The sequence below is a fragment of the Antedon mediterranea genome, chromosome 3, assembly GCF_964355755.1.
Source record: "Antedon mediterranea chromosome 3, ecAntMedi1.1, whole genome shotgun sequence".
In the NCBI taxonomy this organism is placed as follows: domain Eukaryota; kingdom Metazoa; phylum Echinodermata; class Crinoidea; order Comatulida; family Antedonidae; genus Antedon; species Antedon mediterranea.
The window spans coordinates 33,577,529-33,605,071 of NC_092672.1; the positions used below are offsets into that span (position 1 = coordinate 33,577,529).

The window sequence follows — 27,543 nt, forward strand, 5'->3', positions numbered from 1 at the left end:
TTAATGTTACATAATAGTTATCCATTTTGACCAAAAATTGGATCAAAAAAATTATTTACCCGAAAAACTGTAATCTTAAGCCAAAAATTGTCAAATTGGCTGCCAGCCAATACATTTTTGGTTGAATTTAACCATTTAATTTGTCATTTTATGTGCAAACATTTTTTTTTCTATAGAATTGATTAACTTTATTAAAACTACAAAATAACCTATTCAAATTTTAATTTAATTAAACTTAATTGTTCATGTTTTTGGAGGACAATACATCTTTAAAGTATGAACAAATTGTTTTCCTCGACAGAATAGGCCTATAGCTATTTAAATAAGTACTACTTTCATTTCATTGTTAACATCCGTTATAACAGCCTAATGAAAATGTGATATTTTCACAACCACCTATCATACATAGTTTTTAAATATAAGTAATGTAAGCCTAAGTGATGATTCTATTAAAGCTCTGTCAAAGAAAGTTTGATGTGGCCAAATATGGTAGTGATATGCCTAAATATGGTACTGGTGGTAGTGGTATCATCATGTCCATATGTCTATTTTTGTCACATAAAGTTTGGTAGTGTAGAAAGAGCTTTAAATTAACTTCCAAACTATGAATATACCATGATTGACCAATGTGATGACCAATTACCGGAACTACGTCATGTTAGTACATTGTGCGCATGCGGGGAAGTTGGAAGGCGCTTCTTCACTCCCAACTCCATTACTTGACACAGTTTTCTCTTGGTTTCTAAACTAACGACACATCGATTGACCTAAATAGGTTATTGTTCGTCGTAAACTTTGGAAGCTCACTTACACTACTATCATTAAAGTTTAATTACGAAAATTACTTTTGATTAGAGAGTTTCCGTACCAGTAAATGGTATAATAATAATATCCTGGATTTATATAGCGCCTCATGTTGTGAAACCTCTAAGCGCTGTACGTAAACTAATAAGATAAAAGGGAATTCCAACCATGCCAATAAAGAATTAAACCGAGTAAGTAAGCCTTCGTCACTAAAGCTTTGTTTCCACTAGAACGTAACTCAAGGACGTAAACGCAACGCAAGCGTTTTAACCAATGACAAGCGAAGTTATAGGCAGTTAGCAATCACAAGCGAATAAGCCATCGCTTGTGATTGGTTAATTCACTTGGGTTGCGTTACGTCCTTGCGTTGCGTCGCTAGTGGGAACCACGCTTAACCAGGATCGGTCTAATTCAACTCCGGTCTTATAATAATATAATCATTTTATTAATTATATATTCTGTGCGTGCATATAAAGTATCCGAGAAATAGACTTTCCTCACTCGGATACTTCTACACAATAGTCAATTTAGATAAAGATTTCAGTTGTAAGAAGAAAAACGATAACGGATATTTACCACAAGATGAAAACAAGAATTATTTAAAAAGGTAATTCTCCCAATGTGTTCATGATTTTAATTATGAAAAAAAAAAATATTTTTTTATTTGAAAAGAAGTATAATGCAGTTAGAAAAAGTAAAGTTCTAATTTTTTTTTTTAAAGCGAAATGGAGAAGAATACTTTTAAATCTCTTATAACACGTTTTATTATTTTAAATGGCAAGCAGTGTTTATTGCTAATTCTGAGTGCCGTACGTATCCTGGTTTTAACGACGCAATTATTAAGATTATCTTTGCTGGGCCCTTTATTTATTCTTTAATACTATAATGCTGTACTTTATAACTTATAAAAATAAATATGCTTTGTGAAATACGTTTGTTTTCTTCACACTTTGTACTCCACTGAATTTATCTAAATATTATTTAAAATTCAGGTAAACAATGTATAGTTTTCTCTAAAAAATGATTAGCCAATTCACGGTAATACTGTATCTATAATGTGTTCAGTATCATAGACAAATTTTATAATACACGCCTAACCTAGCTCTAACATAAACATGATACAGGCGTCACAAGCAAATTCTGAAATACAGGGTCACATATGTATCACATGGTTCCTCTATCTTAGCCTATTATCGCTACATTAACCTTTACGTGTCTTACTATAGCTACCAGCTTTATTGTACAATTAGTGACGTCAGTCAAAATGAACAAAATCTTGGCTAACTCTTAGGTAAATCTTTTCTATACTAAAGCCTATTAATCATGTCATAATTCCACTTCAAAATTAAACGCTTTAAGAATGCAAGAGAGTGTGGAACCAAGTAATGACTCTTTGGGTGAAAACAAAAAGGTATTGTACAACATTATAATTATTTATATTTTTGTTTCTTATACTATTAATATTTCGATTGATAATTGTAAAAGTAATATTTCTATGATATTCAACTAAAATCCGGCTTTTTTGTTGTTTTGTGTTTTTTTGGTAGAAAGCAATTTTAAGTTACCATGTACAATGTAATGTCTTTTGGAAACTCAGCCTTTTTGGCTTATTTGAGATTCCACACAAAGACTTAACCAGGTTTTTTGTCTTGTTCTTTTTTTTTTTAATAACAATAACAACAATAAAAATATATGCTATAATAGTTTTCATAATGATTACCTTCAAGTAAATTGAATTTAATTATTTTAATTATAAAAATTTAATTTAATAATTCAATGATATTATCCAGATGATAGCGGATAAAACCACCTTGATTTGTGCTAAGGTTACTCTATGTAATTTAAAACACGGGCTTAAAATAACACTACTATTAGTAACAGTAGGCTTATATCTCAGTTATTATTTAAGCCTATAAATTATACATACATTTGATACGTAATTTATCCACTAATCTTTATTTCATTTTGTTTAACTCTTAGTACGATCTACAGTTGTCAGTTCGCACCTAGCTCATTAAGTTTTATTGTATTCATGTTATTAATGTTAAGAATATGTAATATCTGCTTTAACATTTACTTACAGGGTGATAAAATAACGTTATGCCTCTTTACATCAGCGCTTATAGCCGCATATGGTTCATCCATACAGTATGGTTATAATATTAGTGTCTTGACAGGACTATCAACTGTAAGTAATAGTACTACTTGGTACTTGGTCTAATCATTCGTTTGAATCCACGCCCTTTCAATGAGTGCTAGTGGGGGAACCAATCGTTTGCAACGTTGGGCTGGGATTCTGGGAATATCTGGTGATAGATAGAGTGATATAGCGTAATTATAAAGAGCATTTGACTAGCACGTGAGAGGCATGGGTTAGACACTTATTATGACATAATTGCTTTTATCCTTAAGTAACATAATTTGCCTTGTCCTTAGGATGGGACGTCTACCCAAAGAACTGATCTGATCATATAGTTAGACTTGCTCCAAGTCTGTATTATATGTGTTATGTTAGTCCACCAGTCGACGTTTCGATTTTTGTCTGAAAATACAGAAGTTTACAAGCTCAAGTAGTATACGTATGACGCCATATGTGCCAAAAAATGTACCAGTCGACGTTTCCTGAAAATACAGGAGTTTACAAACTCAAGAAGTATACGTATGAAACGCCATAGGCCTATTATGTGCCAAAATATTTATCTTTTTACTAATACTCAAAGTCAAAACTCCGTCTAGAACCCAGACTACATTATAGTCATGTGCATTGACTCTCTGGGAGAACAGTCTCGTATAACTACGGAAAAGAAGTTACACAGCGCAGTGTATAATAAGAATAAATGTCTTTCTTTGATTTGCTTTTTTTCTTAAAAAGGTTTGTTTGTAAATAAGAAACCTATTGCTGGACACAGAAAATGTTAATGAACTATCAATTCTTATTCATTAGTTTGTTCAAGATTTCTACAACGCATCCTACCATTCAAAAACCAATGAATACCTCTCTGAAAATCACATACGCTGGCTGTGGGCAATAACTGTAGCTGTGTTTTGTATAGGAGGCTCATGTGGTGCGCTAATAGCGACATATTTTACCAATATAGCTGGAAGGTATAATAAATAAAACTGATTCATGTAGGCGTATAAAAACATACTTTTACGTTATAATACAGTTATTGAAGGAGAACCCTTCATTTCTTATTTGTTTGTTTGCAGAAGAGGAACATTACTCATCAACACTGCTGTCACGTCGGTGGGTGCGCTGTTTATGTTTCTAAGCTTGTATGTAAATATTTATGAGATTCTAATTGTTGGACGATTTGTTATAGGAATCACAGCAGGTTAGTGCACTCTCACATAATAATGGTTATGAATTTGTAAAGCACGAAAAAGAAAGTTTTGAACCGATGTAAACAAAAAAGTAAATAGTAAAAGTAAAGGAAAAGGGAGAAAGTCGCTAATCAGGGTTCGAACTAATGAGCTGCGGTTAGCACCAGTTGCATCTAGGTTTTTTCTTCTCAGTAAAGCTATTGAAGCGAGAAGGCATGAATGACGACGAAACTGGTATATGCTAATAATGTATCAGGTACTGACTGTCATATGCAAATCAAGGTAGCTGAATAGGCCTACTGAATGTTTTAACAAAAATTAGGCTAGAATAAGCAGTGGATTTTCTGAAAACGCGCCATTTTCTAATTTGCTAGTCGAGAAGGAGCGTCAACCCAGCACCGTATTCGTTGTGGTTCGATTCCCTGATTTTTTTTCTTAAACCTAAGGTTAATTATTCTTATGTTAAAGATGTATTGTCCCTTTGACTAATTCCAAAAAAATAAAAAATAATAGATTTCGAAAAAAGATGGGTCATTTTGAAGTATCATAATAGTTATTAACTATCACCAAAAATTTTTCGAAAAAAAAAAAAATTAACTGAAATACAGACGTTTTTTTGTTAAAAAAATAACTTTGACTTCCAGTCAAAGTTTTCAATCAAAACATATCCCATAATGAAACGCGCTTGTTTGGCTACTCTGTATGCATAATCATAAAACTTCCTCATGATCTGTGTGAAAATACCTTCTTAACCGTGACGAGTTGTAAACAATCCTAATTTAGCATATGCATAATGCGTACTCATGGTTTGAAATCTTTGTTTACTTTCGCTCGTGACGATTTTCCAGATGAAATGTAATCAAGCTAATTTACCTGTTAATTACGTAAACTTGTTGTTTTTGGCTCAAATTTTCGACTTAAAGTGAATAACTTTAATATTACTTTGATATGGCCACTTTAAATTTAGAATATTTTGACCTTCATTTTTTTGTGTTTCAAGGGACAATACATCTTTAAAGAATTACAAGATAGGCGACCTATTTCCTAACTGAACCTAAACACACACAAAAATGATATGTCTATGTATTTCGAAAACTACCTTACCTAATTTCAAGCCATGAAATTGAATCTACGAAACATATACTCAAAAGGCTTAATCACCGACGTAATTGCAACTCATTGATACGTAGCGTGTAATTGTGGACATATGATACGTATATCTATAAATAGTGTAATACATATATATATATATATGTGCGTACAACTGAGGACTATTTGTGTTCCAACCGTACCACGCCGAGAATGTTAAAGGGTCGTTATCCGATCGAGTTAAAGAACAATACCATGAAAGCCCCAGTGGTTTAATGGTTAGGGCAACTGCATATCAAGCAGACGGTCCGAGTTCGAGTCTCGGTTGGGGCGACTTTTTCTCATTCTCCCAGATTCCCTCATCTTTATCGTTTCAAAAATTAATTAAATAATTTTCAGTGTATTACCGGGCGGTTTGGAATATTTCTATGCCTGTTATATACTTTTAGTTTATACATATCATTGTTTATTCTATAGGTAGTGTTACTGTAGCTGTTCCGCTATATCTGTCTGAAATATCACCTGTTAGATATCGAGGTGGTATTTCGGCATTCCATCAGCTTGGTGTCGCCTCTGGCATTTTACTTGGAGGGGTATGTCATTTTTTTCAGATAACACCTGTATGGAAATAGTTTGACGACTGGATCAATCCCACTTGTGGTAGAGTCTACACAGTAAATAAAAATAAATAAGCAGATATTGGTCGTGTTAAGAAGTATGTTAGTTTAATAAAAGTTTTATGTAGGTCTACACGGCAAGTATTATACACCGTGATTGCATGATTGCTGTAAAAGTTACGTAATGTTATATTTTAAGGTTTCTGGGTTATATCTATTTCGTTCTGAAGAAGCATGGCCATTCGCTCTCCTTTTGAATATGTTTATAAGCTGGATTGGAGCTGCTGCGTTATATTTTTGCCCTGAGAGTCCAAGATGGTTATTATTAAACCAATTTAAATCAAGCAGACATTCTGGTAACGTATTATATCAAGGTCATAATGATCATTTATAATTAATAATGATAGAATCGTTGTCGTTGTCTATTTGTCCGAGACAACGTTCTGTCTACATAAACTTTATGTGTCAAAAAATGTAATATGGACATGTTGATCAATACCATATATATATATATATATATATATATATATATATATATATATATATATATATATATATATATATATATATACCATATTTGGGCACATCACATTAAACTAGTTTAATAGTGTAAACAGAGCTGTAGACTTTATGGAAGCGATAATCTTACTTTTATTATGTTGTCTGTTGTCTGTTTGTCCGAGACGAAGTATGGACTACTTTACACAGCGATTGGGAATCGTCTTTTATTCGTCTATTTGTCCGATACGACGTAGACTTTATGACAGTGAAAATTGATAAAAAACAAATTTAAGACATCGATTTTATTGTACAGCAGCTCATTTATTAAAACCACTGTGGAATATTAAGGTTAATTGCTTCTAATTTTTCATAGATGAGTTACAGCCACTTATTATAGATGACGCCATTATAAAAGAACCATCTAGAAAAGGTTTGTTTTTTAATGAAAATATTTCATCAATATTTTTCATCAATAATTATTGGATTATATGCGATTTATACTGATAATAATTGCATTCCAAGTGAATTTCACTTCGTGAGCTATAAATAGAATCCTGCCACGTTAGAAATAAATAAATAAATAAATACATTGAAAATGCATTTTTTTTTTCAAACTGATATAAGGTATAATCAGAGAAGTGTGAAATTATTCTTCTCTGGTATAATATTATTTTACTCAAGTTGTAAGTATATAGGCCTATAAAGAAAAAAATAGACGTTAGACCCATAGGAATCTAAAACTGCTTTACGATTGATACTAAACATTTTGAAGAAAATTGATCAATGTTTAGCATGTCAATTTCTTGTACGTACTTCAGTGATAATCACTAAGGTAAGTGTGTGTGGCGCAGTGTGTTGGACGTTTGATCATAATATCATGGACCTATAAATTAGAAGGACTCACAACATAGTATGGCTCTTTGATCTAATTTATAGGTCCATGGTTGGATTACTGATAGTGACATCCTGGTTCGAATCCAACTCTCGCCGCATTGATTGTGTCCTTAGATGCTTTATCTACGTTTGCCTCTCTCCACCCAGGTGTATAAATGGGTACCCGGTTAGATCAATACACAACTTTGCGCTGGTTAGCTGCATTATGGGAGTATGTTTCCATACGTGTTTGATCAACAAAAACAATTACTGGAGTAATAATACGGATAAATAAATAAATAAATTGATTCTTCTAGCTCTGTCTAAACTTCGAGGCACAGTCGACGTCGATGTCGAGCTCAATGAAATGTTGAGAGAGCGTGCTAAATTGGAGGACAGCAGTGACGGCGGCAATGTCAGCATATTAGACTTGATAAAGTTAAAGAATCCAGTCTGGAAATGGCCACTTATCATATCTATCGTCTTGATATCGAACCAACAATTGTGTGGAATAAATGCTGTAAGTAATTGCTTATATTAAGGTAATCTAACAACTGGATACTGAGCTCCGAGGATCAAAGTGTTCATCTCTGTGACTGCGAAACGATGACCAGTTTAGTGTGACACGCCTTTGGTGTGAAAAATTACAGGATGCATCAATTTAAACAATTATGTTTATTTACCAGCTTTTTAAAAGTAAATTAAAAAATAAATATTTATCACTGTACCAACAATAATTTTATATAGCATTAATTAAGGTAGCCTTTTATATCTTTTGTTTTCTCTTATCTCGGGGTCATGGTGAGACAAGTTTTTTACTTCTAATCATGACCCCAATGATGGCATTCCTTTCTATTGTTTACCTTTTCTTGTTTTTGTATTGTATTGCTGTTTCTTATTGTTTATTATTCTTGTATTATTTTCCTTACCATTATTGAATAAATGTTATATTGATGTTATATTGAAAGAATGAACTTCCATTCTTTTCTGGGTATATCAAGATATAACCTACATTTTTTAAATATAAACATGAAGAAACACTAACTTATTTCTCCATGGTATGCCTAACATCATCAATGAACATTATTAGCAAGTACTAACGTGATAATTGTAAACACGCCAGCCACGCAGCGCCTTATTAAAGTCCGTTTATTCTAAGACGATAACGATCGACAATAACTAGATAAATATGAATTTGTCTTACATAAAAACAATAGAAATTAGAAAAGTTTTCATGATAGAACTATAGGATAACCATTTGATACCTTTGATTAAAATAATATTTTAGTAAGAGCAGGCCTATTAATAACGTGACGATACACCGATTGCATTGTTATTAATGATCATTTGATTGGGTATTAGTAATATAAGTATATTATACAGTAATATGTAATATAAGTATATTATACAGTAATATGTAATATAAGTATATTATACAGTAATATGTAATATAAGTATATTATACAGTAATATGTAATATAAGTATATTATACAGTAATATGTAATATAAGTATATTATACAGTAATATGTAATATAAGTATATTATACAGTAATATGTAATATAAGTATATTATACAGTAATATGTAATATAAGTATATTATACAGTAATATGTAATATATAATAATATAATATAGGCCTAATAACAGGATTTTTATAGCGCACATACCACTCAAGAGTGCTCAAGGCGCATTTAAAAAAATAAAAAACAAATCATACAAATGCCTGACAAATAAAATGCAATTTCTTTGGAGGGTCCCCATCCGTTCTCGTTCTGTCGCGGTCCCGGACCCCTACCTAGGGGTCTGTTTCTGCTGCATAACGCAATTTAACCAGTTATTTTAAAATAGATTAAAAATAGATAACAATAACAAGACCGCGTTTCTGCTCAATTTGTGCTCCGAAATAACCGGTTAAATCTATGGGTGGTCGTCGAGCAAAACGTCATCATTACCCAAAATGCAATACACTCAGACGGAAGTAGTAAGTTGGCTGTTTGTTTACATCGACGTCGTCAACGTCAATACACACGTAGTGTGTATATCGCCGAACATCTCAAACATGTTAAAATAATAAAATGTTGTCTACAGGTCTACAAGTTTTGTTTTTTGTAAAGCCTACTTACTGATCGCTAATAAAATTAATTCTCATGGCGCCTTCAATAACATGGGGAGGGTCGTGCAGCGCCCGATCGCCTAGGATAATTTTTATCTAGCCTAAAATTCCTCAACAAAGGCGATGGTGATACGGCCCTTCCCACGTGAACGACTGTTGTCTTTCGCGAGCGCGGTCCTACAAAAAACCAAACGGAAACAAAAACGATTATAATGTTGCAATACCTACCAAACGAGAGTAGGTAATTGTTAATTAATTATGAAACCCTAACTTTTATAGCAAAAATCGTCCGAATTTATGTTAAAAACGACGAGTTTAGCCACAAAAACTTATATCAAACGAGAGTATCCAAGTCATACTCCATAGAATATCGCACGCACATAGTGCCTTTAATAGAATAATGAGTATTAAACATTGTTTCGTATATTTATGTACTAACATAAATAATAACACATTTCTATGCTTAATAAAATCATATTTAATATATTATCAAAGGCTCTCATAACCTTTGTTTTCGGTCGATGTGAAGTTTTTCTAAAAAAATTATATAAAACGATCAAATTAAGATTGTTCATTGTTCTCCTATTAAAGGCACTAAGGGCGTGCCATAAATACGCTCGTTTGGATTAAGTTTTTGTTGCTAAATTCATCGTTTATAACATAAATTCGGATGATTTTTGCTATAAAATTTGGGTTTTCATAATTAATTAACCATTATCTACTATCGTTTGGTAGGTATTTGCAACATTCTGAGTCCCTTTTGTTTCCGTTTTGGTTTTAATATAGGACCATCCATACCCTTCGCGAGCGTGTACTAACGCCTCAAATTGCTTAGCATGGGTAGTCCCCGGAACTCCACCCCAAATTCCTCTTTTACTTTCGCAAAAATGCTCTTATTTATTATCTGTGATTCTTTTCTATTGCCTGCCATCCTTTCCCGTACTTTCTCTCCCCCCACAACTGAATAACATATCTTGTGATTTCATTCATCCACATACATGTTCACTTCTTCGTTCGACTGTCAAAACCACGAGGAAAACACGCACCGTATGCGACGGTATCTGACCCGGGGTCACAACTGTCAATCAAATAACCGTTATTTCGTGTTGCAGCTAAGAATTGCTCAGCGATAACCGGTTAAACGGCGTTCTAACACCGATTTAAATTGGTGTTTTTAACCGGTTATTTTGCGCTGCCTTTTAACCGGTTACCACAAATGTGTCCTGTTTCTGCTGCCAAGAAAATGGAGTTAATTTATTCACACCGATTTTAATTTATTCACACCGATTTTAACCGGTTATTTTGTATGCAGCAGAAACAGGCCCAAAGTGACCAAACAAAGGAACAGGATACACATTTGCCTTGCCACAGGCGACCGGGTGCTCAGAGACAACCGGGTGCTCAGATTACGCAACGTAATGATAAGTATAAGTTTTTGTTTTATTCCTGATCAATCATTCTTACATTATACTTTGTTCTTAGATCATGTACTACACGACTGAACTGTTTGTGCAAGCCGGCTTAGATGACAATACCATTAGCATAGCCACTGTGGGAATCGGCACAGTCACGACTATGATGTCAATTGTAACAGTAAGATTTCTATTTTTCTTGCTTTAGATATTGTATCCAATTATTGTTTGATCTCATGGATTATATTCAATCATACTAGTGTCATCAGTGTTTTTTGCTGTATTCCCCCGAGAGCTTTTCTTAATCACGCAGACCGTAATGCTAGAGACGAAACACAACTACGTAACGCATCGTAAAGCGTGGTTCCCACTAGGACACAACGCAACGGCGTATTGACGCAACGTGCTGTATATTGCGTAATCACAAGTAGAAACCCACGATGCAACAGTGCTGCAAACAACGCAGGTTTGATTTCACGCAGGCGGGGTCAAACACAATTATTGGAAGGGCATTTTCTTACGTTGCGTAGGTTGCGTTACGTTGCGTTACTCGTGGAAACCAAGCTTTAGGGATTTGACTAATCACAAATGATGGATATTCAAATTGTCAGAAGTCAGAAGCCTTGTGAACTCACTGTCATTATTGTTATAATCAGAGCATAAAGACATTAATGCATTTCACATTATCTTAATGAAGATGAATACAGTACATTATCATTATAACATTATACCTAATATATTTAGTGGTAGACGTCACTGAGTGACATCACATTACATAAGTTTTCATACAAGCATGTCGTGGTAGTCACCGTTTGTGCCCATTTTTCAACTTTTACCTTAATGCCTGGACGACGAACTATTTTCTACAAACCCTATATTGACTTGTGTTAATGTGTTGTTGGTAGGGAAGAAATTCAAAACAATAGCGCCATCTATAAACTCTTACTAAAACGTGGTTCCCACTAGAACGCAACGCAGCGACGTATCGACGCAACGTGCTGTATTGCGTAATCACAAGTGGGAACCGACGACGCAACAGTGCTGCAAACATCGCAAGTTTGGACGGGCATGTTCTTACGTTGCGTAAATTGCGTTACGTTGCGTCGCTAGTGGGAACCACGGTTTAGTCATTTACTACAGTACCGGTATCGAAATAAAACTAATGATATCGAGTTACTTATTTTTAATATTATACCGCGCTTAAGGTATACAAAACTACATTTCGTCGATTCTAATCAACAGCATTATTAACATCATATTATTACTTACAATTTAAAAGCTCTATTTCCAATGTTCACCAACACTGCATTAATTATTTATTTAAGGTCAGATGCACTTTGGCTCAAGAATTGTATCGTAATATCGTTATAAACACAGTTTAGGTTCATTTATTTTGATGATATCGAGCAAGTTTTATTACCATTTATGTTGAATTCATCAAGGTGTGATTAGAACAACTAAAGTAGAGTACGTTGTAATATATACATAATTGCTACGATTTCGTCGTCCGTGACATCACGCAGGTGACACACGCGTTCAAAATCGATTGAAATGATGAAGCGTTCCCACGATAAAAAGTTTTCTTTTGTACGAACGCGTCACCTTTAGTTCATTTGCGTTTGTAAAACGATGAAAAGGGCATAGCGTTTGTCTAAAGGTGGTTTCATGAAGAAATAGTTTCAAACGGTATAGTAGATAGGGCCTAAACACTATCATAATTATAATCATTGTAATTACTACTGTAATCAACTGTAAAATGTATATGTTGTTAATAGTCAGATGCTCAAATTAGTTAGTGAAACAGTGTGGTGTCAATTTGTTCAGTTTATTAGGCTTTTTCCTGGTTTATTTAACTAAAACACTTTCTTTTTACACTTGTGTTTAAAAGCGCATAGAGACTATTTGGATGTTGCGCTATACTCATTTAAAACCATTAAACCAGAAACAATCACGTGATGAAATTGGCATAACTATTAAAAACCAAAAATTAGAGATTGAATTAAATTCGATACGATATTATTTATTGTCATTTTTAACAACAAGGTAGAAATGAAATGTGGTTGGTTTACATTTTGATTTACCTACTATTTACAATGAATGAAAAAAAGCGTTTAACCAATTAAATACGTGAATAGAATTATTAACAACCTCATTTTCTTGAAGGAAGAAATAAATGTTAAGTTGAATTGAATTGAATTGAACAAATGATTTTGAACTAATTATATAATCTTAATAATATACACATAAGCATAGTTCCGACTAGCCACGCATCGTAACGCAACGCAGCGACGTTTTAACGCAAAGTACCGCATTGCGTAATCACAAGTGTGAACCGACGACGACGCAACAGTGCTGCATACATCACAGGTTTGATTTCACGCAGGCGGGGGCAAACACAATTAATGGAAGGGAATTGTCTTACGTTGCGTAAGTTGCGTAAGTGGCGTTACGTTGCGTCGCTAGTGGTAACCAAACTTTACTGTAGTAAAAAGTATCTAAAATACTACGTATTTTGTTTGTTTTTAGATATTGAACGTTGACCGTCTTGGCCGAAGATTCTTCCTGCTTGCTTCATATTCTCTAATGACTTGTGCTACAATATTACTAACAATATCACTTACCTCATCGGTAAGTTTAATTTGAAATTTGTCTTTAATTTAGTTTTTTTTTTCTACAGAAGTGATTAGCTTTGTAAAACTACAAAATAGCCTTTCAAAGACTGATGTTATTATTCTTCCTTTTTTTATGTTTTTTGGAGAATACATTTTTTATGCTGCGCTTACAAATTCACTTAAAATAAACGTTAAAATGGTTCCAAACGTATGCGTATGTGTTCGTATTTTCGCAAAAATAAGTGCATACTCTGCTTGTAAATAGTTCGATATATGTGTCAAATTATATTGAACCTAACTTTTGACTTGAGTGCATTTTAGGTATACGGCAACACTTAAGATGGCGCATGGAATTAGATCGATTTCACCCGCTATAGTTTCATCGACGTCAGTGATATTACTGTTAAGTAGGCCTACATTTCAGAGCATTGAGTTCAATTATACCATACTATTTTGTGAACACTTGACTAAAATAGTACCCTTAAGCCCGGCGCACACTAGAGCTTTCGGCTGAGCCAACTGGCACGAGTAACACTTGGCTCACAGTGTGCGCCGGGGAATTCGTGAGGAATCGGCCACGCGTAAATATCCATTGTGTTTAATTTTATTTTGGCACGCGTCATTTTCCTCAAGTGTGCGGTGAACATGAGCAGATAGCTCACTAACAAATTCCACTTCGCATGACATGTTCTGCTTTATTATACTAATGTGTCAGCGCGTGCCGTATATAGCGTTGTAAGTAATTATTCAATCAGAAAATCGCATACTGAAGGCGTTTAGTGTGCGTCCGATAGAACGCGATCACAGTTTGCGGCAATTTTTTTAGTGAGCCAAGTGTTACTCGTGCCAGTTGGCTCAGCCGAAAGCTCTAGTGTGAGCTGGGTTTTACCTAACCTGTTTTAAATATGCCATTTATTTTGCGCGTTGCAATTCCGGCCAATTACGCATAAAAAGGCCTGTTTATAAAGCGACGCGACATGCGATACTAGCGACGCAATAAAACATTGGATGCGAAAAAGCAACATAGATGTGCTCACATTGAAGCGATATATCGTCGCGCGATAAAACGACAAGCGACGTGACTTCAATATTGAAAATGCTTCAACTCTTTTCTAGTCGCGCTGCTGCGACGTTTTCTCGCTCTATTTCTCCTGTCAGTCCAAGGTGCCAGTTGAAATAAGGCGCAGCCAATACACATTAATTTATTTTTTCCCGCAAAGACAAAGATGTATTTTGACTAAACAATGTAGCGGACCTTTTAATTCTTACTCACTGTCTAGATATGAAACAGATGTAATACGTGTATATGTATAGATGCATATTTTTCCATGTCTCATGCTAAACGAAAAAGAAAAACAACTTTGTATAATAGCGTCCCATGTTGTTGTTATGACAGTACTGAACTGAACATAAATATATATTACATTTATTTTCTCGTAGGAATAGGTATATTATTATCACTGTTAGATTAGCCATAGCCAATTTTCTTAAATTCACTTTTCTTTTCTATACCCAACAATCATCTAGGCCTATTTCATTTTTAATATACCTTACCATTTCTGTTTATTATTTTGTATTGTTTTGCTATGGAGGAAAATAAATGTCTTTTGAAATGAAATGAAATGACAATAACAATCTCATTGTGATGTACTTAAATTTAGTAAATAGAACATATATACATTTCTCCCATTTTATTGTTTTTATTATAAAACGGTTCAATTTCCATTCAGCTGTTTTCTGATAATTTTGATCATTAACTTTTGTTAACAGATCATTTTAAATAAATTAGTTTCTTCAGAAGTCAATCACGTGAAGATTCCTGTCGATTAATGTAAGGAACAATATTGATTCTGTGAAACCAATGTTTTTTAAAATAGTTTTAATGAATAGCGTACGGTACGTTTGTCTTTCAATTGTAGTTCAAAATGATTGTCTTCCAAAAAACATGAAAAATGAAGATTAATTGAATCAGACTTTGATTAGGCCATGTTGTAGTTTTAACAAAATTATTCACTTCTATATGAAAAAAAAAATGAAAAAAAAAATGTTTTCACTTATAAAATGACGAAATAAACATGAGTTAAATTCAACCAAAAACCCATTTGTTACTTTGAATTAATTTTTCTGGTAAATACATTTATTTCGATTTGATTTTTGGTCAAATTTAATAACTATTATCTCTGGAAGTAAACATGGTATCAACATATTTGTTTCAGTATTTTCAAATCTGTAGTTTTATTTTTTTTTTCTCAATTTTGAAAATTCCAACTTATGTCCGATTTCGCTTGAGTGTGCCACAAATAAAATAAAACCGTGAAAAAGTCCAAAATCAAAAGAAAAGAAAGACAAAAATGGAGCAAACGTTTGAGTTGATGGGGAGATTAATCTATTCAATTATTCCGCTGTTAATCTTAATCTAAGTTTTAGGCCGTGAAGGCAACGAACGATCCAATTTTGGACGCGGAGTAGACGCGCACACTGTAGGTTTATCACGGATTAGTCAACGAACTCGTGGTAGCGTATTCTCAAAATGAGTATCAAAAACTTATTGGTAATTAGGCCGTTCTTACTTTTAGAAGCAATAAGCAATGAGGAATTTAATTTGAAACGAAAGAAATAAATGTTCATACTTTATTATTTGATTTGATACTGAATTGCACGTGATACGAAATTACCAATGGCAAGTATTTATTCTATCTACAATATAAAATGCTGTGTGACAAAAAAATGTGATGTGTCCATATGTGGACATGATGATGTCATGTCATATCACTACCATATTTTGACATATCACTACCATATTTAGGTACATCACACTTTTTTTGTCAAGCTAGTTTCAAAGAAAAGCACCGGCCTGTAACAATAATATTTTTACAATAATTAATCTTAATCATTTTGAAATTAAAAGGTTGATTACTTCACCTTACACTTGACCATGTTGGTCAAATGATAATTTATGATCAACACGGGACGCTCTAGATATGAATATTGTAAATAGTGCACGTGCGTCATTATTTCTGTATATTTTATTATGCTATAAAATATGGTTTGTATGGTTATGTTTCCTCCACAGTTTATGGAAACCTTTTAAAAAATTGTGATGTGCCCAAATATGGTAGTGATATGCCCAAATATGGTAATGATATGATATCATCATGTCCATATATGGGCACATCACATCACGTGCGTCATTATTTCTGCATGATATTTTATTATGCTATAAAATATGGTTTGTATGTTTATGTTTCCTCTCCATGGTTTATGGAAACCTTTTAAAAAAAGTCATATCCAAAGCTCTGTTTACACTATCAACAAAAGTGTGATGTGCCTAAATATGGTAGTGATATGCCCAAATATGGTAGTGATATGACATCATGTCCATATATGGATGAATTACATTTGGTTGTGGCATAACATTTTGATAGTGTAGACAGAGCTTTAGAGCAACATTTTGATACATTCGAACAAACCGTTATTACAGATTGTGCGTATACATAAAGTTTGATAGTGTAGACAGAGCTTTAGAGTAACATTTTGATACATTCGAACAAACCGTTATTACAGATTGTGCGTATACATAAAGTTTGATATAGTGTAGACAGCTTTAGAATGTCTTACCGTTATTGATATATTCCGAAGTAGTAGAGTCATTTTCATGAGATCCGTGACTAATTTTAGGATACCTTTTTTTGGCTATGGATTTGGTGAGATGAACCAATTTAGAAAAAATATAGCTCCTATACACCTCCCAAAAATCCCAGCAAAGTGTATTTTAGAGGGCGTTTTCAAAATGGCCGCCTATAAGATTAGGCTCTTGTATCATTGCAGGGTTTAGCAATTCCCTGTTTTTCCCGCCAAATTGGACGCCATATTGGATTCTGGCATGATGATGTCATTGTTATCAACTCGATTTATCAACTACTATGAGAAGTAGTTATTAAAGTAAGCCTCAGCTAATTTTAATCATCATAACACAACTCCAAGTAAAAAAAAACGTGAATTGGTTTTCCCTATCCCCTATATATAGGTATTTGTGTGTGTTAATCATTAATGTGTGTTTTATCATAGGCAAAAATGTGAAAGTGCTGTAAAAAATTGTCCCCAAGACTCTGGGATGGGGATTTTTTTTCTCAAATTCTATATGGTATACTCTATCAGAAAAACCGAAAAAAAAATTTCCTATATATTACAAGTGTGACTCGTCAACACGGTTCTTTTAATTCAACTACTCTTTTATTACTTCACCGAGCGTAACGTAGTTTGCATAATTTGCAAATAACAAACAAATATAATTAGCATATTAACAGAACATATGTGACATCTTTCCTTTTCTAACAAAATAAATTTCTAAAGTTTAATTTTTATTTTCTTTTAAAATTAATATCAAAAGTAAATTAGACACGATATATCACATTCTCATAAATAAATAATATTACTTTTCCTTAAACATAAATTGTTTCTTAGATCACATTCATATGTTTCAAATTGTTTCTTAGATCACATTCATATGTTTCAAATTGTTTCTTAGATCACATTCATATGTTTCATACATTATAGGATGGTTTGAAAATAAACATGATATCTGCAAAATAAACATAAAATGAAGTTAATTATTGATACATTTATTTATAATCCAATCGATCCGGTGGACGACTAACACGATCACTTCTACGTAAGGGTGGTGCTTCCGGTACCTTCTGCAAAGTTGGTACGCCCTTCTGCAAAGTATCCGGTTGTTGAGTGTTTAATAAATGTTGTCGATTCCGTCTGTACGACGTTCCATCTTCGGTCATCACTACATATGAACGGGGTAGCTCATGTTCCTTAGCCACAACAGCAGGTTCCCATTGCCGTCCTTTCAATATTCTCACGTTGTCCCCTTTTCTTAGTTTCGTCAATACACGTGTACCACGATCATAATATTTTGTCATAGATTGTTGACGTGACTGCAGGAAATCTCTAGCTCCGACAATAACTTGTGGTTGCAGCAATGTATGTGTGACTGGAAGTGTTGACCTTAACTTTCTGCTCATCAACAACTGAGCAGGAGAACAATTCAACCCTGCAATTGGTGAATCACGATAGTCTAGTAGAGCAAGATGAAAATCGCTTCCCTCATCAACGGACTTCCTCATGAGTTGCTTAATGGTTTGGACGAAACGTTCAACTTGCCCATTACTTCTGGCATATGTCGGACTGGACGTCACTAAATCGAACCCCCACTGGTTAGCAAACTGTTTGAACTCGTAGCTGGCGAACGGCATGTTATCAGTCATTAATATTTCAGGGATGCCATGTCTTGAGAATATAGATTTCAATTTTTTGATGATTTCTCCAGCCGTTTTGCTAGTGAGTGTCACTACTTCCGGGTATTTGGAAAAATAGTCAACTACAATAAGATGATCTCTGCCAGCGAATGTAAATATATCCGCGCCCAGCTTAGCCCATGGTCTCATAGGAACCTTATGTGGAATGATCGGCTCCCGTTGATTTCTACGCATGAACTTTACACAAACAGGGCACCTTGACACTACTGATTCTATATCGTTGGTCATACCTGGCCAATACAAAATAGACCTGGCCCTCGCCTTACACTTCTCCATCCCAAGGTGACTTTCATGAATTTTATTCAGCATATCTGCTCTCATTTGGCTAGGAACAATCAACTTCTCACCTAAAAACACAAGACCATCAATTTCATGTATCTCATCACGAAGATGCCAATACTGCCTAACTTGCTCCGGTGCACCCCATCTATGTTTAGGCCACCCGCTTTTGCATGTTAGAATTAGAGTTTGGAGTACCACATCTGCCTGTGTAGCTCGTATTGCTTCTTCAATTTTTGCTTTACTCATGGGCAATATTTCGTCTAGACTATGCACCCTATATTTCAACTGTTCAAGGGGTTGGGCATCACGATCAACCTTATCAGGATATGCTCTGCTGAGAGCATCAGCTATGTACATGTACTTTCCAGGAACATACTTAACATCAAGCTCATACTTTATCAATTTGAGCAGCATTTGTTGTATTCTAGGACTAGCTTTATGGAGTGGTTTACGTGTGATTGTTTCGAGTGGTTTATGGTCAGTGTGAACTTCAACAGCTCGGCCATATACATATTGGTGGTATTTGTGTATAGAAAAGCAGATCGCCAACATCTCCTTCTCAATTTGTGAGTAATTAACTTCAGCTGATGTTAACGACCTAGAGGCAAACGCAACCGGATGACCCTCTTGAAGCAAACAGCTTCCGAGCCCTGTGGATGATGCATCACATTGGATAATGGTTGGCTTCTGTGGATCAAAGAAACTTAAGACTGGTTTGCTACTAATCAACGCCTTTAACTGCCTCAGGGATTCTGCTTGTTCTGGACCCCAAAACCATGCAACATCTTTCTTGAGCAATTCCCGGAGAGGTGCACTCACATTGGACATATTAGGTATGAATTGTGAAAGATAATTAAGCATCCCCATTATACGTTGCAAGTCAGATTTACATTGTGGGTCAGGCATTTCTTTGATAACTCTAACCTTTTCTTCGTCTGGTTTCTGTCCATCGGCACTCACCACGTTTCCCATGAACACCAATTCAGACTGTTTATACTTAAGCTTGCTTCCATTGAATTTGGCATTGTTCGCTCTGGCCGTATCCATCACCCTCTGTACTGTTGCATTATGCTCTGCTTCACTACCTGTAGCTATAATCATATCATCAGATATTATGTGTACGTTAGGTATATGACCAAATATTTGCTGGTTTCGTTTCTGTAGCACCTCACTAGCACTGCAGATACCAAATGGCATTCTTAGAAAACTGTATCGTCCAAAAGGAGTATTGAATGTACATATATCTGCGCTAGCGTCAGTAAGAGGAACTTGCCAGTACGCATCTTTCTGGTCAAAGACAGTGAAAAGTGTTTTACCTGACAGCTGACTCACTACGTCCTTACCAGTCGGTATCATATGATGTTCACGTCTAATGGCTTTGTTCAAATCACGTGGATCCAAACACAACCTCAAGGATCCGTCTCGTTTCTCCACTATCACTAGGCTGTTGACCCAATCTGTTGGTTTGTCGGTCCGTTTAATCACGCCCCTCTTCTCCATATCGTCAAGTTTTTCTTTCAGCTTGGTATGCAGACTAAGTGGCACCCTGCGGGGTGGATGGACTACCGGAGAAACACCACTTTTCAACTTGATGTCATAAGGATCTTGATATTTACCTAAACCTGTAAATACATCACGATTCTCTCGAATCAAAGAATCTTTAGTTAGTGCATGTACATATTTATTATTTATCACATTATCACTACACATCATATTGTTACCACGTTTGATCAGACCAAGCTCCCTACAGGCTTTCAATCCAAGTATAGGTGGACCATCAACATTAGTAATAAAGAAGTCATAATCATTTTGGATGTTATCAACTTTTACATTTAGAGTAACTTTACCAATATGTTTTACAATTTCATCACTATAACTATATAGGTTAGTTTTAGAATGATATACTTTAATGTTCTTATGTCCTGGTAACTTTCTAAATGTTTCCAGTGGTATGCAGTTAACACCTGCTCCTGTGTCAAGCTTCATCTTTAACACATTACCTCCCACAAACACATCATAGAACCAAGCGTTCTTGTCATCGTTATCTCTTAGAGTGTCAATATAAAAGTACTCATTTTTATCTTTAACAGTTAAAGTGTCAATGTATAAGTCATTAGGATCACTTACACCTTCGGCAATAATATACTGTTCATCCATTGTATGTACAGCTCTTCCACGTCCACGACCGCGTCCTCGGGAAAAACGTTTGGTGCACACAGACTGAAAATGATTCAAACCCTTACACCCGTAGCATGTTTTACCATAAGCTGGACACTGACGAGGTAGATGTGAAGAACCGCACCTGCTACATTTAATTTTGGCTGCATCCGTAAACTGATGATTCTGTTGACCACTAACCCTTGGCGTCTGTTTATGTGATTTGGTTCTTCTCAATGCATGAACCTTCGGCTTATAATCACTTGCAACACCGGCCATTTCAAGCTCGCGTCTAGAACTCTCAAAAGTTCTCATTCGGTGTATCACAGTATCAAGTGTAGCGTTGCCATCATCGCCCATAACTTTCATTTTCATCACTGGATTTGTTACACTGAAGAAAAGCTTATCACGAATCGTACCGTCTTGATCCACAAATTTACAATTCACCGCCATTGTTCTTAAGTCATTCACAAACTCATCCAAACCCTGACCTTCGGGTCGTTCATATTGCCAATATTGCGCTCGTAACGCCATTATCGGGTCCCGTTTATTACAGTATTCATCATACTTTGACATTACTGTATCAAAATTATTATTGTCCTCTGCTGGGACATAATCTTCCTGACCCGGTTCGCCTACAAGATCAGTGAACGTAAAGTTGTTGTAAATATCTAAGCCACGCCCTTCCAGTGTAGTAATTAAAATTGCTACCTTTATTTCACCACTTTTACGTGCACTGCCAGTCGCTTTCAGAAAGAATGTAAATCTCTGTTTCCACCTTTTCCAAGCAGCAGACACACTAGGACCATCAAAATCGAAGGGTGGAGGCGGCTTAAATTTCAACGATTCCATTTTGAGTGAATTTCCACTATTCTGACACCATATTACAAGTGTGACTCGTCAACACGGTTCTTTTAATTCAACTACTCTTTTATTACTTCACCGAGCGTAACGTAGTTTGCATAATTTGCAAATAACAAACAAATATAATTAGCATATTAACAGAACATATGTGACACTATACTTTTTTCCCGCAAATGTGTATATTAACCGTTCTGCACCCAGGCAGATGTTAGAACCAATGTTAACACAGTCATTTAATACATGTGTAGTGTCAAAGGTCAGAAAGGGCACTTCCGGTCAAAATTTGACAAAAAATTTCATTAGGACAAATATAAATATTCATATTCTGAACACTATGTGACAAATTTCAAGCTTTTAGGACCAGAACTTATTGAGATACGACAACTTGAGGTCAAAGGTCAAATAGTCCAAAAATAGCATTTCCGGTCATTTTACGGCAACATTTTTCATAAGAGCGAATATAAATGTGCATATTGTGAACAATTTAAGATCAAAATGAGGTCTCTATCATGAGTGGTTACAAAGATACAAGAGCCTAATCTTATAGGCGGCCATTTTGAAAACGCCCTCTAAAATACACTTTGCTGGGATTTTTGGGAGGTGCATAGGAGCTATATTTTTTATAAATTGGTTCATCTCACTAAATTCATATCCAAAAAAGGTATCCTAAAATTAGTCACGGATCTCATGAAAATGACTCTACTAAAGTCAATTTAATACATTTCCATTCATAGCGTAGGCCTAATGGTTTTTAATTAGCAATCAAAACCAATATTGATCACCTTCCGTAGAAAATTGTCACTTTGTTTTTTTTCTTTCAATTACATCTTCCTTTCAAATGTGTCTATATCATCTCTATAGAATACTCCGTGTTTACAGAAGATATAGAGCAAGACCAGTAGAAGCATTCTGTAATGTTATTACATGGTGTGATACACAGAGCCAAAAATAATATTTTTCATTTTTACACCTTTTTTTTTTCGTATTTAAGGGTGCTGCTTGGTCATATTTGTCCATCTTATTTGTGTATCTCTTCATCTTTGGATTTTCACCTGGACCAGGTAATTATTAATTTGTCTTTTTTGTCTCTAAATTCAGTCAATTATTTGTACTTTTACCAGTATCATAGACAATTTAAATGATACACCATCACATGTGTGCACATGTGATGCCTGTATCATAGAACCTAACCTAACATTTAGCCTAACCTTCCATGATACAGGTATCACTTGTGATAGACATGAGATGCTATATTACGGCATTTGCCTATGATTTGTGTTTTTTTTTACTTTTCAAATAATAATATGATTATTAAAAACAATTATACGTTGATATTTACTTCTGGAATTTTACCTTTAGTTTATAATTTAAAATGGATTTAGTAGTACTCTAGCTTCAGAAATGGAAAAAAAATATTTTAATTTGTTATTGAATTACGTTGCTATGAACTTCTGTAATTCATTTAAAAAATATTTAGAAAAATATTTACCCTAACATATAAACTTGGTCTCATCATAGAGGAAATATCATAATTAAAACCTATTTTCAATAAACTCTTTATAAATTCCTATTATTAAAGTGTTTTACTAACGTGCCGCATATTTTTTTTAACAAACATTAGGTGCGTAGGTATCAATCAATAATCTATAATACAGTATTTCAGGTGTAAAATTCCTAAATAATGATAGTACATTACACTTGCACTTCATACAAGTGAAACTAACGCTAGCCCCAGGCGCTCATCGCTTTTAGATGTACAATAATAACAGGTTTTAAGTAGCCTCTCAAAATTGAAAAAAAAAACAACCGATGTTTGATCGTAGGGGATATATGTTCATAACATGTCAAACCAAAATTTAAGACAGGCTAGGTCTAAGTGTACTGTATATTCCCAGTTTCTGCAGTGATGTGATGATAGAAAGAATAAACGCAGTCTCGAATTTCATTCACACGCGAGTATCTTGCGTGTGGTAATTAACTTCATTAGCGTTTGGTTCACACTTGTTGAGTGAAACGTATTTACGTAAGCGCGCCGTAGCGAATTTACCAATCACAAGCGAAACTTCGAATATAATATATATAATAATACCACATTTATATAGCGCCCTTTTCATGAGTAATCATGCCCAAAGGCGCTTTACAAGCATTATTACCCCAGTATTTTTTGGTGGATCAAACACGTATGGAAACATACTCCCATAATGCAGCCGGTAACCAGCGCAAAGTTGTGTCTAGATTTAACTGGGTACCCATTTATACACCTGGGTGGAGAGAGGCAACGTAAGTAAAGTATCTTGCCTACGGATACAAGCAATGCAGCGAGAGTTGGATTCGAACCTAGGTCTGACGATCGGTAGTCCAACGTCCAACACACTGCGCCACACTATATCATATACTATGATTCATCGGTTGTGATTGGTCAGATTACTTGCGTTGCGCTTATGCCCACGTTTTCAACCAAGCTAAATAACCTACAGATGTAAATTCGTCTACAGTATTTTTGATTATCTTTTCATCAGTGAAACGTATTTACGTAAGCGCGCCGTAGTGAATTTACCAATCACAAGCGAAACTTCGAATGATTATATAATATATATAATAATACCACATTTATATAGCGCCCTTTTCATGAGTAATCATGCTCAAAGGCGCTTTACAAGCATTATTACCCCAGTATTTTTTGGGGGATCAAACACGTATGGAAACATACTCCCATAATGCAGCCGGTAACCAGCGCAAAGTTGTGTCTAGATCTAACTGGGTACCCATTTATACACCTGGGTGGAGAGAGGCAACGTAAGTAAAGTATCTTGCCTACGGATACAAGCAATGCAGCGAGAGTTGGATTCGAACCTAGGTCTGACGATCGGTAGTCCAACGTCCAACACACTGCGCCACACGCCCTATAATATGATTCATCGGTTGTGATTGGTCAGATTACTTGCGTTGCGCTTATGCCCACGTTTTCAACCAAGCTAAATAACCTACAGATGTAAATTCGTCTACAGTATTTTTGATTATCTTTTCATCTTTAAGGCGCAATGACGTTTGTGGTAATACCAGAGCTTTGGACTCAAGGCCCCAGACCTGCTGCAATGGCGTTTGCAGGACAATTTAACTGGTGGTCAAACTTCACTGTTGGACTTGCATTTCCATTTATGCTGGTAAAATATCTGAACTTGTAACAGTATATTACTTATTTTCAAACATAATCCGAACACAACTAAACAAAAATGTAAAGCTCTGTCCACACTTAGCTATGAAACTAGTTTGACAAAAAAAGTGTGATGTACCCAAATATGGTAGTGATATACCCAAATATAGTAGTGATATACCCAAATATGTAGTGATATGTCCATATATAGGCATATCACATCTTTTGTTTGATAATGTAGAAAGAACTTAAGACGCGCACGAACCTTCTTTCTTCGATTACATAATGCCTATGTCACTATTCCATGCTTTTAACCATTAACATGCACGGTACATCTTTCGGTTCGTCGATGTTATCTCTTCGGATAATTATATTATTTGTAATAGCGCACGTACATCCGTTTTATTACACTGTTCAGCTGCTTTAGTAACTTATCATAATATCCAATAAAGTACTGATGAGCTTAAAAGGCCTAGCCTGGGAATAGATCTAATTATCTTCCAACAATAATGTGGTTGATTGCATGCATTGTTATGGTCAGTCGTAATCACAGAACCAGGAACAACAATTACCCCGAACAAACAATGTACTCAATTAATAGTAATAAATAACAATGCCAGTCTATATATATATCCAAATATTATTTCTTATTAGTGTAAACAATATCTTAACACGCTATATAACATTTTAATTGCGATATTCTTCTTTATATTTTCTACAAAATGATACATAATTGACAAATAGTTTAATAAGGTAACTAACAAAATGAATACAAAATATATTTTATGACAATTATATGTAGCGTATAATTCTAGCCAACATGATATATTCGCCAGTGACGCCACTCATGCATACACCACATTTTCCGTACTGTATCATAGGCAAACTACGTGATACAGAGTCACGTGTGTTTCATACGCAACGCCTGTATCATTTACCCTAACCTATATGATACAGGCAACATATGATACACAATGAGATGAGACTGAACACCTTGTCATAATGCGGCAATAAGAATCGGGTGTGATCTGGGCTATGTTTTTGTCCAATTAACGTTCGTCCTTCCCGACAATATGCGTCACTTGTAGATTTACACCCGATTTCCTAGTTTCGTAGGTAAATTTCGTAATACATCATCACATGTGTTTCACACGTGTTTCAAAGTACCATTAGATAATAAGAACATAACTTTAACCTAACCTTACAGGCACCACGAGTTACTGTATTACAGCATTTTCCTACTGGGGAAATATTGCATGTGGACACACTTTTATCAAGTAGGATTTTCAACATGACTTACCTCGAAATACAATTTTTTTTTTTGCAGGAGGGATTAGGTGGATACTCATTCCTAGTCTTCACTCTGTTTTTATTTCTGACAGTGGTGTTCGTTTACTTCATCGTACCCGAAACCAAAAACAAAACCTTTACCGAAATTGTAACTAGTTTTCAACAAAACCGATTCACGTCATCGAAAAAAATCGATTATATTGAAATTGGTAATCGATAATGGAGGTGGTAGAATGGAAAATTAACAAAGATATAAGAACAATATACTTATTATTATTAATGAATATCAATAGAATAGTTTTTAAACATAAAATATAGTAAACATAGTGTTTTATAACACACCTGATTGTATTATTTCACTTTGATTGGTCAATTACGCATCACGTAATATGATATTAACCCTATCCAATGAAAAAGTGATATCTAATAGGGATAATTAACGCGCTCTAATGCACGTTTAACATTCTGTAAACATTTTTAGCATTTTTGCCACGCAACGTTTTTTGTCAGATCGCGTTCGGTAATCAACTTGTTGTGCGCGACGTCTAAACGGTTCTACCTCGGGCCGCGTCTAAAGTTCGAGCACTGTCTTTTGTATGGGTTGATTCCCGGACTAGCAACTCGATGGACTTGAATGAAAGTAGGTGTGTTATAAAACAAATAATGACTGTTTTGTATTCCTTCAATGGAGAGAATATTTCATTCGATGAACCATATTGACTGCTCTATTTGTCAGTTGTTCAACTCGTAAAATATTCTCACCATCCAACTCATAAACATTCATTAATTGTATAATACAAGTATAGATAATTTATGATAAGTCGAGGATTTCTCTCGTGAAGGTTATTTGACTCATAATAAAACAAAACAGAATTGAACATTGTGAGGAAATACTTCTTAAAGTCCAGGTTTTCTTCGCACATACACACAAGCTTTATTCTTTTTCATTGCCTTTCTTTGTGTTTAGTCTTTTTGAAGGCGCATTTAATGCTTGTATTATGTCCTCTCATATTTATACACAACTTGTAACTATTAATCATACGTGATTGTAATTTAAGTAGGTCTAAATTGTATCATTCATTATAATTTATTTGTATAGTAAACTAAACATTGTGAACGTAT

The 27,543-nt window shown here is 34.6% G+C and overlaps 1 protein-coding gene across 2 annotated transcripts; it reads left to right on the forward strand.

The window, feature by feature from the left end:
• Nucleotides 1-2,149: 2,149 nt before the first annotated feature.
• On the forward strand, nucleotides 2,150-27,423 carry LOC140043893 (solute carrier family 2, facilitated glucose transporter member 3-like). Of its 2 annotated transcripts, none has more exons than XM_072088368.1 (13): nucleotides 2,150-2,215; nucleotides 2,888-2,992; nucleotides 3,749-3,909; nucleotides 4,015-4,139; nucleotides 5,695-5,810; nucleotides 6,034-6,190; nucleotides 6,709-6,765; nucleotides 7,526-7,728; nucleotides 10,806-10,916; nucleotides 13,262-13,363; nucleotides 22,969-23,038; nucleotides 25,014-25,141; nucleotides 26,459-27,423. In XM_072088368.1, exons 1-13 carry the CDS (start codon nucleotides 2,165-2,167, stop codon nucleotides 26,639-26,641), a joined length of 1,569 nt encoding a protein of 522 aa, XP_071944469.1. In that variant the 5' UTR covers nucleotides 2,150-2,164; the 3' UTR covers nucleotides 26,642-27,423. The 2 variants fall into 2 exon arrangements, with proteins under 2 accessions (XP_071944469.1, XP_071944470.1); XM_072088369.1 differs by having other exon boundaries at nucleotides 25,014-25,158; nucleotides 26,459-26,552.
• Nucleotides 27,424-27,543: the final 120 nt, after the last annotated feature.

Bases quoted from the DNA above. Each gene is read 5' to 3' on its own strand.
- LOC140043893 (XM_072088368.1), top strand. From the start codon at position 2,165: ATGCAAGAGAGTGTGGAACCAAGTAATGACTCTTTGGGTGAAAACAAA. The intron at 13,364-22,968 runs GTAAGTTTAATT...TTCGTATTTAAG, and splicing joins CAATATCACTTACCTCATCG to GGTGCTGCTTGGTCATATTT. The intron at 25,142-26,458 runs GTAAAATATCTG...TTTTTTTTGCAG, and splicing joins TTGCATTTCCATTTATGCTG to GAGGGATTAGGTGGATACTC.